General features: G+C 60.5%; 1 protein-coding gene across 50 annotated transcripts in view; it reads right to left on the reverse strand.

The window, feature by feature from the left end:
- Window positions 1-713: 713 nt before the first annotated feature.
- The window catches only part of RBFOX3 (RNA binding fox-1 homolog 3), a 522,239-nt gene continuing 510,431 nt past the window's right edge, over window positions 714-12,521 (reverse strand). For 14 of the 50 annotated variants that reach the window (XM_065532120.2, XM_065532118.2, XM_065532119.2 and 11 more), the window contains 6 exons: window positions 8,798-8,851; window positions 8,427-8,559; window positions 7,799-7,838; window positions 6,702-6,763; window positions 5,720-5,798; window positions 714-2,220 (listed from right to left, as the gene is read on the reverse strand). In XM_065532120.2, coding sequence (XP_065388192.1) covers window positions 2,218-2,220; window positions 5,720-5,798; window positions 6,702-6,763; window positions 7,799-7,838; window positions 8,427-8,559; window positions 8,798-8,851 — 371 coding nt within the window. In that variant the 3' untranslated portion in view covers window positions 714-2,217. Of the gene's footprint in view, window positions 2,221-3,261; window positions 3,955-5,719; window positions 5,799-6,701; window positions 6,764-7,798; window positions 7,980-8,426; window positions 8,560-8,797; window positions 8,852-12,521 lie in introns of those variants that run through there. The other 36 variants (XM_074020787.1, XM_074020781.1, XM_074020783.1 and 33 more) reach the window with 3 other exon arrangements.

Below are 12,521 nucleotides of genomic sequence, written 5' to 3' on the forward strand. Positions count from 1 at the left end.
CCAGCCCAGCGCTGGATGCTGGCTCCCTGTACAGCCCTGGCTCCAGCCCCAGGCTTCTGAGCTCTGGGTTCAGGTTCTGCCACTTGCCTTCCCGTCCCCTCCTCAGCTGACCCTTTGCAGCTGTGCTCTAGCTCCTGGCCACCTTCCAGGAGGGGTGACAGGCTGGCGAAGTGGGTTTACCTTGAAGCAACATGGCTTCTCATGGTCCCCAGCTCGGGCTACACCAGGGGTGCAGAACTGGCTGAAGCACCAGCCACGTTTGCCCCTGTGCCATGTCCCCCCACCCTCCCAGCTCCGTGCTGTTTCTTGCATTGGGTTGACCAAGCACAGCTGTGTGGTCACCAGGTGTAACCCTTCTGCCTCCTGGGGTGCATTCTGCTCTGAGGTCACGCTGTGTCCAGCGCACACTGTAACCAGGAAAGAAGGGACCAGGGCTGGCCTCGACCTGAGTCCGAGAGGCAGGCCAGGCAGCACAGATCCGCCATGAGCTGCCACCCACCCAGCCCGTCCTGGGGCAGGATGCAGAGGACCAGCCTGGACTCTAGGATTGAGACTGGAGTCTTTTGCCTAGAAGGGCCTTCTGACGCCACTGCCACCTGGCTCCAGGCCAAGGCAGGGCTGCATCCCATCCTGGCCCCGATCCTGCAGCCTGGGCTGCTATGCCCTCCACCCACCATGCCCGGGAGCTGCCACAGCATACACAGTTGTCCTGGTTTGAAGAAAGAAATCTTTATTAATCATCTTAATAATACTGTTAGTTGGAATGGTCACACCTTGGAAGCATACAGAATGGTAAGAAAGGAAGCCCGGGGCTCGGCTGCAGTCCTGGGGATCTGAGTCAGGGGGTTGAGCTGCTGCAAGAAAAGGGTCCGGAACAGCAGAGGGGACGGGGGCTCTGTACAGAGGACAAAGCCAGAGGCAGGGCGTGGGGCTATGTACAACGGGAATAGAAAAGGAGAATTCCATTTCGATAGCTTCAGTAGCTGATGCTGAATAGAAAGTGAGGTGTATTTTTAAATTTTTGACGTTTCATGAGACAGTGGAGTCACGTCGGGAGCCTGTATTTTTTGCTGCTTCCCTACTTCAGTGCTCCCTGCCTTGCCAGGAGCTCCTCCCTGCCACCTGCTCTGCTCCTCCCACCAGGTGAGCTTGGCTGCTCCTGCCACCTGGACACCTGCCTTGGGAGCAGCGAAGGGGCCGGCCCAGGCTTCCCCATCCCTTGCCCTTCCCATGGGCCTCTGCTCTGGCTGTGCCGGTCCAGGCCCACAGCCACTGAGACTCCCAACCTTGAGGCGCAGCTGGGCACTGGCCCGTCCCTGGCCGCCCACAGTGGACTGGGCTCGCAGGGGAGCGGCAGGGAGGGCTGGGTCCCAGCAGGCAGCACGAGGTCAGCCTTGGTGTGCACAGGCCCCAGGCCACCTCCAGAAAGGGAGAGGTGGCCAGGAAGAGCAAGTCCTTGGCCTCAGGGCCCACTTGGCCACACTCGGAGGTGTGAGGAGTGGCTCCTGGCTGGCTGGACTTCCTTCGTCCTCCCATGGAGCGCCTGAGTCCTGGAGCCACATCAGCCCTTCCTGTCAGGAGTTGGTCCCGGGGCTACTGTTGGACGGCTTCCTCGCCAGGCTGGGGGCACGGGCGGGACTGCCGGGCATGAGGGAGGCGGGACGCAGGGGACACGACACGAGGGTGATGGGGCCCAGTGGAGCCCCTGGGATGAAAGCTGCCCGCACCCCCCAGCCCCGCCGGCCCCCCGGCACAGCTGGCCACAAAGATCAAGTCTTGCTAGCAGCACCTCCCTGCTCAGGCCCCGGGCCTGCTCTGCCGCCGCTGGGCTCCACACTGCCTTGGGAGTTGGGGGCTGGGAAAGGAAGACTGGATGGAAAACAGAGCCCCCCACGGGCTCCGCAAGGGAGGCCCCTTCCCCTCCAACTCCCCCACTGCCTGAGACGGAGGGGCGTGTTCCCACTGCGCTGCCAGCCAGGACGCGGTGGGGCCGTCCAGTCCCGGGGCCGCTCCTCGGCACCCCTGCCGGCGTGCTCCCTCGGTGCGGGCGTGTGGCCAGGACGCGGGACTTGGACTTGGTTGGATGCCTCTTGGTTTGGTTGTTTTTTTTTTTTGTTGCTTGGATCTTAACATCTTTTTTTGTTTTTTTTGTTTTGTGATTTTTTTTGTTTTTTTGTTTTTGCCCTTCATGGTCCGAGAAGGAAACGGTGGAAGGTTTCACTACAACAGAAACAGAAAGGCAGGACTTGCAGCTTCCCAGGGGGAGGCGCGGCAGGTGTGAGGGCGACAGGACCGCGTGGCATGGGGCCCCTGGCCTAGAGTCCTGGCGCCGCCACACCTGCCCCCCAGCTTCCAGGACCCTGATCTTCCAGGGGTGAGTGTGGGTGGACACCAGGTTGAGGCCCAGGCAGCCCGGGATGGGAGGAGACACCTGGGGCCATGAGGAGGAGACAGAGCTGAGCAGGGCAGAGTGAGTGGAGAGGCTGGGCCAACACAGGCCTCGAGGTGGCCTGGATGAGATAGCAGAAGGTGATGCTCTGGCCACGGGAGGTGGGGGAGCCGGGCCCCCCACGGCGAGGGCCTGGTGGGTGGCAGGACTTCAGCCCTGGCTGGTGGGGAACCCACACCCTCCAGCTGGCCTAGCCCCAGGAGCCCAGCCATGGCATACTCAGAACCTGAGGCTACTTTTCCCTGTCATGGGGGTACAGATGTGTGTGCCCCAGGCCAGCCCCAGGAAAGGACTGTGCCTGTCTTGGCTGGCTTTTCCCAGGCAGGCCAGCAGCTGCCCAGGGCTCTGCTCAACTGAGGTCCCAGCCAGCGTCTCCCCAGAAGCGCCATGCGCCGGGCTGGCCAGTCCCAGGGCTGAGGAAGGAGCGGCCCGCAGGCCACAGTGCCCTGCCCGCAGTCTCCCTAATGCAGGGAGGGGGCTGACTGGCCTGTGCTCAGGGGAGGGCCTGAGGAAGGGTGCATTCTGCCCCTCATCGGCTCGCCTGCTGAGGACCCCTCCTTCCGGAATATACCCCAATAAAGACATTTCGGAGCTTGGGGACAGGGAAAGTAGGCTGTGCCTCCAGGACAACCTCCCTGCAGGGCTGGCCTGGCCTTGGCCCTGCGGTGCTAAGGGGCGCCTTGAGGGGGGGCCAGGACACGCCTTTCCACATTTCCATTTTCTGCTGCGGCCGTGTTAAGGAGTCGCGGAGACTGGCGTGATCACGGCAGTTTGCACACTACGCGACGTGCTTGTGACTAGTCGGCAAGATATATCATCAATAAAATTTAATTAAAAATATTAATTTCAGCTGAATGGGGCAAGGAGGGGCGTGGCTACTCCTGTGGTTGGCTGGGTGAAAGCCCGCGGGAGCACCCTCAGGCCGGGGAGACCCACACTGGGTGCCCGGAGCCCCTCCCTCCCTACATCAGGGTGCTGGATACTAGGGCCGTGGCACGGGGCTGGCGGGGTGGCTTTGGGGGAGGCCCTGCCGGGCGTTTCTGTCGTTCTGTGCAGCCCAGGAGGCCAGGAAACGTGGCTCTTGCCCTCATAGGGCACTACCGCTACTCCCGGGTCGGGGGCTGCCTGGTCTCCTGGCCCAGCCTGGACCCCACGGTGTGCATACCGTACCTGCAATGGCTCGGGTAGTACAACATCAACAAAGTCAAAATAGGAAATCACAGTTTCAGACATACAGGAAAAACCAGGGTCAAAGACACACACACCAGCACAGGTGGGGTGGGGAGACCAACTGGCTGGAGAGAAAAATCTATGGATTTTAGCGTCGCAGAGGGCCAGCCGTGCGTGGCGCTGACCGGGAGGGGTGTACTGTCTTCTGGTGGCTGTGCCTGGTTTTGGGCTGTTGGGTTTGGTGTGTAATAGACAGTCAGTGTGAATGCTGTTAGGGGCTGGGTCTCTTGCTAGTAGGGGGTGAAGCGGCTGTACCCTCCTCGGCAGAGGCTAGCCTGCAACATCAAAGATGAAAAACAGCCAATCAGTACCGTCTTTTGGAAGAGGGGAAAAAGCAAAAAGAAAAAAAAAATAAGGAAAAACAAAAAGAAATAGCTAAGTCTCGTTTCCTTTCCCTCTGTATTCCTTGGGGAGAAGAAGTTGGGCTGTCATGACAACAGGAGGGGCGAGGACCTGCCTCTGACTTGGTGGTCTCGGGCCACTGTAGGGGGCGCTCTGGGGTCATGGCCAACAGCGCTTCTGGGTCACTTCTCTGGGCTCAGGCCTGGCCTCTCACTGTCCTTATGCAGAGGGGGTCCCAGCTCGGGCCCCACCTCCTTGCACCCCAGCAGGGCGACACAGGGCATCTTCAGGGCACTGAGGGACCTCCTGGCGGGTTCCTGGGCCTTGGCTGAAGAGCCTGGGGCCACTGAAGCCAGCTACACTGGGAGAGGCAAGTCTGCTGGGCACAGCACTAGAGACTTGCTCCCTGGGGGGGTCTCTGGGTCCTCCTGGGCCCACCTGGAGCCCAGCTCTGTCCTGCTGGGGAGAGCGGGTCCTGGATGCTCCAGCTCTCCCATGTCCTGGGCTGCCCCCAGTCAAGGAGGGCTCTGAAGGGGCCTCCCACCCTCCTACCACCCAGTTTTGTCAGAAAAGGGATGAACACGGCAAGTGCAAGAGAAGAAAAATTGGGGAAAAATAGAAAATCTTAAAAAGTGAAAACACAAGAGGAAACCCTCCGTGCATTCATGAAAGCTTTTAGCTTGCAGCTGCGCGGAGGGCCCAAGAGCCAGGGTATGGCACCTCCATCCGGGTGGGGCCATGCCAGATCTGCCCCTGTGGCTGCCCGCAGCCACCACAGGCTGCTGGGGGTGTCTGAGGCTCATTAAAAATTGAAAAGGCAAGTCAAAAATTGGAGGGAGTCATCAAAACCAAGGAAGATGGGAAAAATCCATGGTGCCTCTGAACCTCCTCCCTCCTTACTCCCCCAAGATGTTTTCATCTTTGATGCTGGATGCCAAGCTAGCTAAAACCCGCGTTCACACCCCGGGGCTGGGGCCAGTGGGCACAGGAGGCAGGTGTCTGCTGGAAGCAGCTCTGGGTGCAGAGTGAGCTGGGCTGCACGTGTCGACAGCTGGCCACACACACACACACACACACAGACACGCACACACACACACGCCACGCCGCGCACCTCCCCGCCCCGCCCCTTCTACCCCACAGCCTGAGGGAGGAGACTGGGGCAGAGCAGGTACTGTTTCCCCAGGACCCCCCAGGAAGCCAGGAGCCAGGGCCTGGTGAGAAGCAACCGGTAGCCCACGCTCCCCTCCCGGATGTGAGGGGGCTGCAGCAGTGCGAGTGGGCCGTGGCGATGTGGCGTGGGCAGAAACAGCCCTGGGGCCTTGGGAGCCTCTGCTGGGAAGGAGAGGTGGCCCTGGTTTGGTTTCTTAGGTTTTCCTGGTGGAAATGGGAATAGAGGGGCCTCAACGGGACTTTATTATAGTGACGGAGCTCAGGGAAACGGATCGGGCACACTGGGGTGCTCCCCAGAGGACCAAATGGTACGGTGGGCTGACCAGCCATTCAGCCTGCTTCCCCGCAACTGAGAGAGGGCGTGAGGGGCTGGCCCTCCCCTCATCCTAACTCACATCCAGGACGTGGGCCTTCCAAAGTCTCCGGGACCAAGGCACTGGTCAGAGGGCTCGGCCTCTCCCCCAAGGGCCTCGCCACCCATCCCCAGCTGTTAGGACTGGCACCCAGGGCCAGGCGTGGGCTCCTTACCATGGTTCCAATGCTGTAGGTTGCCGCGGGCCCGATGGTGTGATGGTACGGGTCGGCAGCTGCGTAGACTCTGCCGTAACTGGGGAAGAGCGTGGGAGGAGGGTGGGGGAGGGGGCAGGTGAGGGGCGGCAAGGGCCTCTCACCTCCTCCCAGAGGCTACATGGGCACCCTCCCCTCCTGTAGGGCCTACCCTTCCTTCTTGTTAGGAAGGAAGCTTCTGGAACACAACAGGCTGCCCTCTCAATATGCCCACAGTGTGGTGACCCTGACAGGAGGAGTGTGCTCCACTCAGTGCTACGTGGAGGGGGATGGCATCCTGATGGAGCTCGTCTGCAGGGAAAACAAACTTCCACCCCAAAAAGAACGGGTAGGTGCTGGGGAGGGTTTTAAGAAAAGAGAGGGAGGATCAATGGGGAGGGACCAGGGACACTGCCCCAAGAACATGACACCGTGTCCCTCATGACTTTCAGCAGTTTGTGCAGGAACTCAGCTCCTTAGAGGGCAGGGCTGGGCCATGGTGCCCTGTACACCACACTTCAGGGAGTTGGAGCCGGGGCTGCCAGGAGGGAGGGGGTGCAAGCGGTCCCCAGACCAGAGCAGTGGAGCTCAGCTGCCAACAGGCCAGATGTCCAAGGAGAAAGAAAGGCACTAGGCTAGGCTGCCCCAGGAGGAAGCACTCAAGCGTCTGCCTCCAAGACAGAAAGCCACTGTGGGCACGGGGCGGGGGGTGGGGACTGGGAATCAGAGATGCTGTCTCCACCTCGGGTTTCCACAGCCTCCCCATGTGGCAAGCAGGAAGTGACTGAACTCGGGCTCACTGGCTCAAGGGCCACACTCAGACCTGCTCCCCTGTCCCGACCCTGCTCCCACCAGGCCTGGAAGGGGGGGTTATGCCTCCTGCCTGTCTGGGCCCAGCCCCCGAGGAATCGGTGTCCGTCTTCTCCCCACCCTGCTCCAGAACAGCACCGGCCCTTGGCCTCACCTGTCGCTGTAGGCGGCTGCCGCTGCAGCGGGCTGAGCGTATCTGTAGGCTGCGTAGCCTCCCTGTAGGGTAAGTGGGAGGAAAGACAGCAGAAGGACTTAGTGGGGCTCCCCAGGGAAAGGCCGAGTGGGGAGACACATGGGGAGAGACAGACCCTGTGTGGGTGGGGCCCTGGGAGGGACTGCAAACTTTCCAGCCTCCTAGCCTTGGCTGGGTAAGGATTAGGTGGTGCCTGGCCTGGGAACCTAGTTCTGGTCTAATGCAGGACCGAGGACTGCAGATGGCCAGGTGGCACAGTTTGGGGCGAGGCAGGTCTGCCTGTCCACTCCTTTCATTCATTCATTCACAAACCTATCTGTGCACTCCACACACACTAGTGGGTACCCATGACTCATCTGGCTGGGTGCTAGGCCTTGGCAAAGAGGTGCCCACAGACCTGCCACCAGGCCAGTGAGGCCTGACTTGGATGCCGAGGGGCTAGGAGAATGCACAGTGACTCTGGATAGTGTCCTGGACACCAGGAAGGGTCAAAGGTAAAAGGCACAAGAGGACGTGAGCTCAGATGATGTCCTGGCCTCACAAGAGCAGGTGACTGAATTGTGGGCAACTGCCCAGGACCGAAGGGTGGCTGGGTACATGGGGTGGGGTCGTCAGTGAGTCTGAGACAGAGGAAGCAGCAAGTGTGGCCCCATGAACGGGGAGAGAGGCCACAGGACCCCATCAAGGGGGGTAGGCCCCAGAGCACAGGCACCCAGGGGCCCTGCCTCCTGGCCCCTCTTGAAGCACGTCCTGTGGGTGCCTTAGGGGCTCTCACTGACCGCAGCTTGGTTATAGGGACGTGGCAGAGTCCCACTGCCCCCATTATATGAAGCCTTGCCCATGGGAAGACGCCTTCAGCTCACAGGGCTGCTCCCTTGATGGGCGCCGACAACCAGACTGTGCTGTGCTGGGATTCCTAGGGATGCCACACTCTGGGCAGACATGGTGCCCTTGCCCTCCTGGCTTTGGGGGGGATGGGATGGGAGGAGACACCGACTTCTCACTGAGACCCACAGAACACCTAATCCCACCCTCCCTCCCGGCGGGGCTGCACTTACATAAATCTCAGCACCATAAAATCCATCCTGATACACGACCCTGGAAGCAAACGGACAAGAAAGTGGTGGGAACGCTGGAGAGGTGGGGTAGGCCGGCTCCGGTGTCTGCTGAGGAGGGAGGGGGCACGGTGCCAGCCCCGCCCATGGGACTGGCATTTTAACAAGCGTTTGCTCCAGTGCCCTGTTTTGGTATAACAATAGAGTAACACCCTTGCTGATCAGCTCCTTTCTCCCACAAACCCCGGGGCCCATGGCCCACCCGACCCCAGGCAGCTGCACCCCCCACCCCTTTAGTGATGGAGGGCACCGGACCCCAGGGAATGGGAGCAGAGAGGGCTCAGAGAAGCCCCTCGCTGACCTCAAGGGTGGACAACACCCCCATTAAAGCAGACAAGGTTCTGGGGCTCTGAATGTCCCCCCTAAATGCCAGTGACCTCGGCGATGCCCGCCGGGGTGGGGATGGGAGTGGCGATAATGGAGGCAGCTGCAGGGCTGAGTTCTGGGGCTCCCACGACCTCCCAGGTCTGGAAAGGCTGCCTAGTCCCTCGCACTGCGCAGGGCCTCCCCATTTCCCTCCTCCCCGCCCTCCCACCCCTTCCTCCACGCCTCCCCCGGCCCAGGTACTCACGCTCCATAAGTCGGGATGGGGGGTGGGGGTGGCGCAGCCCGAAACGTATTATACACGGCCCGGCCCCGGCCCCGAAGATGTGCGCCCCGGTAGGCAACAGCTGTGCCGGTGGTGGGGTAGGGGAACCCCGTCACTGCAGGAAAGGGGGCCCGAGACACATGTGAGAGGCACAGCGGGGCCCACCTCTCCCCCCAACTCCGCTCCAAACCTCCGAACACCTAGCCCCCCACCCCTCCCCCGGAGCCCTACTCAGTCAACACGGCGGGAGGGCGGGGACGGCCCACCGGGCCCCGCCCCTCATGCCCCGCCCCCGGAGCTCCACGGGCCAAGTGGCTGGTCTCATCCCATCTCCGCCCCGCCCCAGCCTTTACCTGCATAGAATTCAGGCCCATAGACTGCGCCGACCACTGGATTTAGCTTCCAGCCTAAAACAAAAGCACAGAGACCTAGTCACTGCCTTCCCCGACCCTTTCCCCACCAAAACCTATGCCTGGGAACCCCAGCGACACCGGTGGAGCTCTTGGGAACACTCCCAGGGCGTCTCCCGCGCCGGGCCCCAGCCCACACTGCCCCAAGTGCTGGGTTCAGAACACCAGGGTCTGCTCCTTCCTGACTCTTCTGCCTGGGGCTCTGCTACGATTCTTCCCCAATTGTCCTCCTCAGCCTGCCCCTGAGCAACCCTCACCCTGGGCGTCATCCCCCGAAGCCTGGGGTACCCACCTCCCAGAAGAGAATTGGAGAGGGAAAGTGGAACTTAACTACCCGCCTGAGCACAGCTGGGATGAGGGTTTCTGGAGTCAGACTCGGCACCGCCCCACCATCCGAGCTGAAGGTGGCCAGAGGCTGCAGGAAAGGCACTTGGCCTCTGCCCATAACCTCGCCCCACTGCCTGCCAAAGGCCCCCCTCCGGCTCCCTCTTCCCAGTGCTGAGTCCCGCTCTCACTTTCCTCCCGTCCTCACCGTCCCCCAGAGCGGCCGTCTGGGAGGGTGGCCTGGGAGGTTGAGGAGGAAAAGGCATTTGGACTGGGGATGATAAGAAGGATGGGCTGCTTTTCCTCAACACTGTGTGAGCCACACAGACTGTTTGAAACTCGCTGGGTCCTCATGCCCTCCCCATTTTGCAGATGAAGGAACAGAGGCCTGGAGAGGCACAGCAACCTTCCGTCACCAGCTGGGGAGTGTCAGAGCCAGGGATCCTGGCCTGCAGTCCTCAGCCACACCCATGTTCCTGGCCATTCCATGGGTGCCAGGCTGTAATCGGCCTCCCAGCCTCTCCCTTCCTGCAGGTGGGCCAGTCTTCCTCTCCCCCGGGGGCCCAGGAGCAGGGCAAAGACCTGTTCCACCGGGAGGCCTCTGCAGGGGAAACCAGTTGTCTTGGAGTGGGCTCTGGCTCCAGGCATTCTGACAGGGTGGGCAGGAGGATTTCTTGATGAGGCCCAGTCCCTCCCCCCTCCTCAGTGTACCCAGGTCTTCTCTCTACAGCATGCCCCGTGGGCCTGGCTCCTTGTCCCTTTGCAATGTGCGGGGAGGGACAGCAGGGATGAGAGCCCACTGGCCAGCTGGGGAGATACATCTGGAGAGAGTGGCAACGGGCCCTGGCCACGTGTGAGCCCGACCCAGATTCTAACAACCCCACTGCAGGGCAGGCAGACCGGAGGCAGTGAGGACGGAGGGTCGGGGTTTGCTCCTCCCTCTGGCCAACTCTTCACCCCACCCTGCATCCCTGGCCCACCATCACACAACCTTGTATCTAGACGTCATTGCTGGGACTTTGGAATCTTCCAGAAAGATAAATCCCAGGTTAGGAGGGAAGAAACTTTTTTTTTGGGGGGGGGGGGGGGCAGTTGTCTTGCTCTGTTGCTCAGGCTGCAGTGCAGTGGACAGTCACAGCTCACCGCAGCCTCGACATCCTGGGCGCAAGTGATCCTCGTACTTCAGCCTCTCGAGTAGCTTGGGCCAAAGGTGCCTGCCACCACACCCCCAGCTAATTTTAAAAACTCTCTGTAGAGACAGGGTCTCCCTGTGTTGCTCAGGCTGGTCATGAAGTCCTGGGCTCAGAGATCCTGCCCCCTTAACCTCCCAAAGTGCTGGGATTACAGGCGCGAGCCACTGCATCAGGCTGAAATAATTTTTTTTTTTTTTTTTTTTCTGGGAAAACCTCCAGTCTCAAGAGCTGACTCTTTTTACTAGATGGCCCATGATGGAAGAGTCCTGCAGACCCTGACCCCAAGCCCAGACTCCCCCAGGCTCCATCCAGTGGCTCTTCTGGTTCATACTGGGTGAGACTTGGAGGCTGTATGTGTGCTTCAGATGGCCCTGGGCACCTTCACCTGTTACTTCTGGCTTCCTGGATGCCTCCACCAGTTATTCTGGCTTCCTGGGTGCCCTCACCTGTCAATTCTGCCTCTCTGGGAGCCTCCACCTGTCTCTGCTGGCTCCATTTCACTGTCTGGAACCCCAGATGGCAGAGGCAGCCTGAAACTGCCTGGATGGCCTGTTTCTACTATAAATAGTTAACACCTGGGCAAACCTGGTGGGTTTGTTTTCTACAGTGGAAACCTCCACCCCCAGCTGGTGACTTCCAGAGTGTTGGGTAGCGTTGAAGCAAGTCACTTGGCATTCGCCCCCAGAGCCCATGTATTGGCTTCAGTGCCAACCTGCAGAGAACCCAGGGCCGTCCCACTGCAGTCCTCTGTGCCCAGGCTGATGAAGACATTGAGATGAAACGGCTCTTGCTGCAAAGGTGGGCAAAGGTTCCCACCTCCCTCCATTCCCTGATGTTTCACTGGCGTGGGTTCTGTGCCCCTCAAGGGCCGCACAGTCCAAGGCCATTCAGGGATGGGTCCATTCTGATTTCCATGTTCCCCTGAATTCTCATTTCTGCCCAGACAGCGGTGAGTGTGGCTCTTGGGTGCAGAGGGGGCAGCTGGTTCCAGAGATTTGGACGCCCCGCTGGTTGATCACCTGGACCCTGTAAAAATGTCTACCGCTTTTACTTCCTGTGCCAAGTGCCAGATCACGGAAGAGTCACATCCAGAAAGCACTCGGGATGCCTGCAAAGCGGGAGGACTCCCAGATTTTTAAAAAGAATTGGAGATGTGTAAGTCCTCATAAAAGCAAGATATGAGGCCACGAGAATCAAGTCAAACTTGGGCCAGGCCAGAGTCCCGGCCCCACCCCAGCATCGGACACCAGGAGAAGAGCTGGGGAGAGAGGTGGCGGATCGGGCAGTCCTATCCAGGCTTCCGTGCTGGTCGTCACCTGACTCCACGTATGGCCAATCACATGGGGGGCCATGAGAGGCTGGGGGGTGATACCGTCTGAGAGTCCACGGCAACAGGGAGACCCATCCTGTCCAGGAGCAGCGCTGAGGCTTTTAAGGGCTCCGAGTGGGAAGCTGCTCCCTGGCAGGAATGAGCCGAGGCCCCCAACACACACCTGCTCCGCTCAAAGCAGGCCCCCTCGCCTGATGGAGTTAAGACTCGCAGTGGCCACCAGTGGTCCCCTCCGCTTCCAGAGCCAGCACTTAGCGTCGGCAGATCCATCTCCAAGGAAGACCGGCCACCTCTGTTTGCAGTGTGGTGCACACACACACACGATACCTCAGTCTCCCCATGTTGTGGACAGCGGGGCTCAGCCTGGGGCCTCAGTGCCCCCGCCGTGCTTGAAAAGCCCCAGGAAGGCAGTTCCTGTAATCACATTCTACGAAATCTGAGCACCTCCCCCCAGGCCCTTGCTCATGGCACTTAGAGGTGTCATTTGTCATCCAGCAGCTCTGGGGGATGGTGTCACTATTTCTGTCTTGCAGATGAAGAGACTGGAACTCAGGTCTAGAAGCTCACCCAAGGCCCCCCGTGCCCCTGCTGCCCTCCGTGAGCCTGCTCACACCGGGAATTGGTACAGCAGGTCTCAGCACAGAAGCCTTCAAACTCAAGGCCCTGGGGGAAAGTCAGTCCTAACCCAGGAAGGCACTGCTGTCCCACTGTATCAGAAGCCTGCACGCGTGGCCTCTGGGGGCCAGGCACGCTTGGGAAAGCGAGACTCCAGCGACGGCTGATTGTACGGGGCCATGAGTGGGGTGGGTGGCCCCCAGCT

This window comes from Macaca fascicularis, chromosome 16, assembly GCF_037993035.2.
Source record: "Macaca fascicularis isolate 582-1 chromosome 16, T2T-MFA8v1.1".
Classification (NCBI taxonomy): domain Eukaryota; kingdom Metazoa; phylum Chordata; class Mammalia; order Primates; family Cercopithecidae; genus Macaca; species Macaca fascicularis.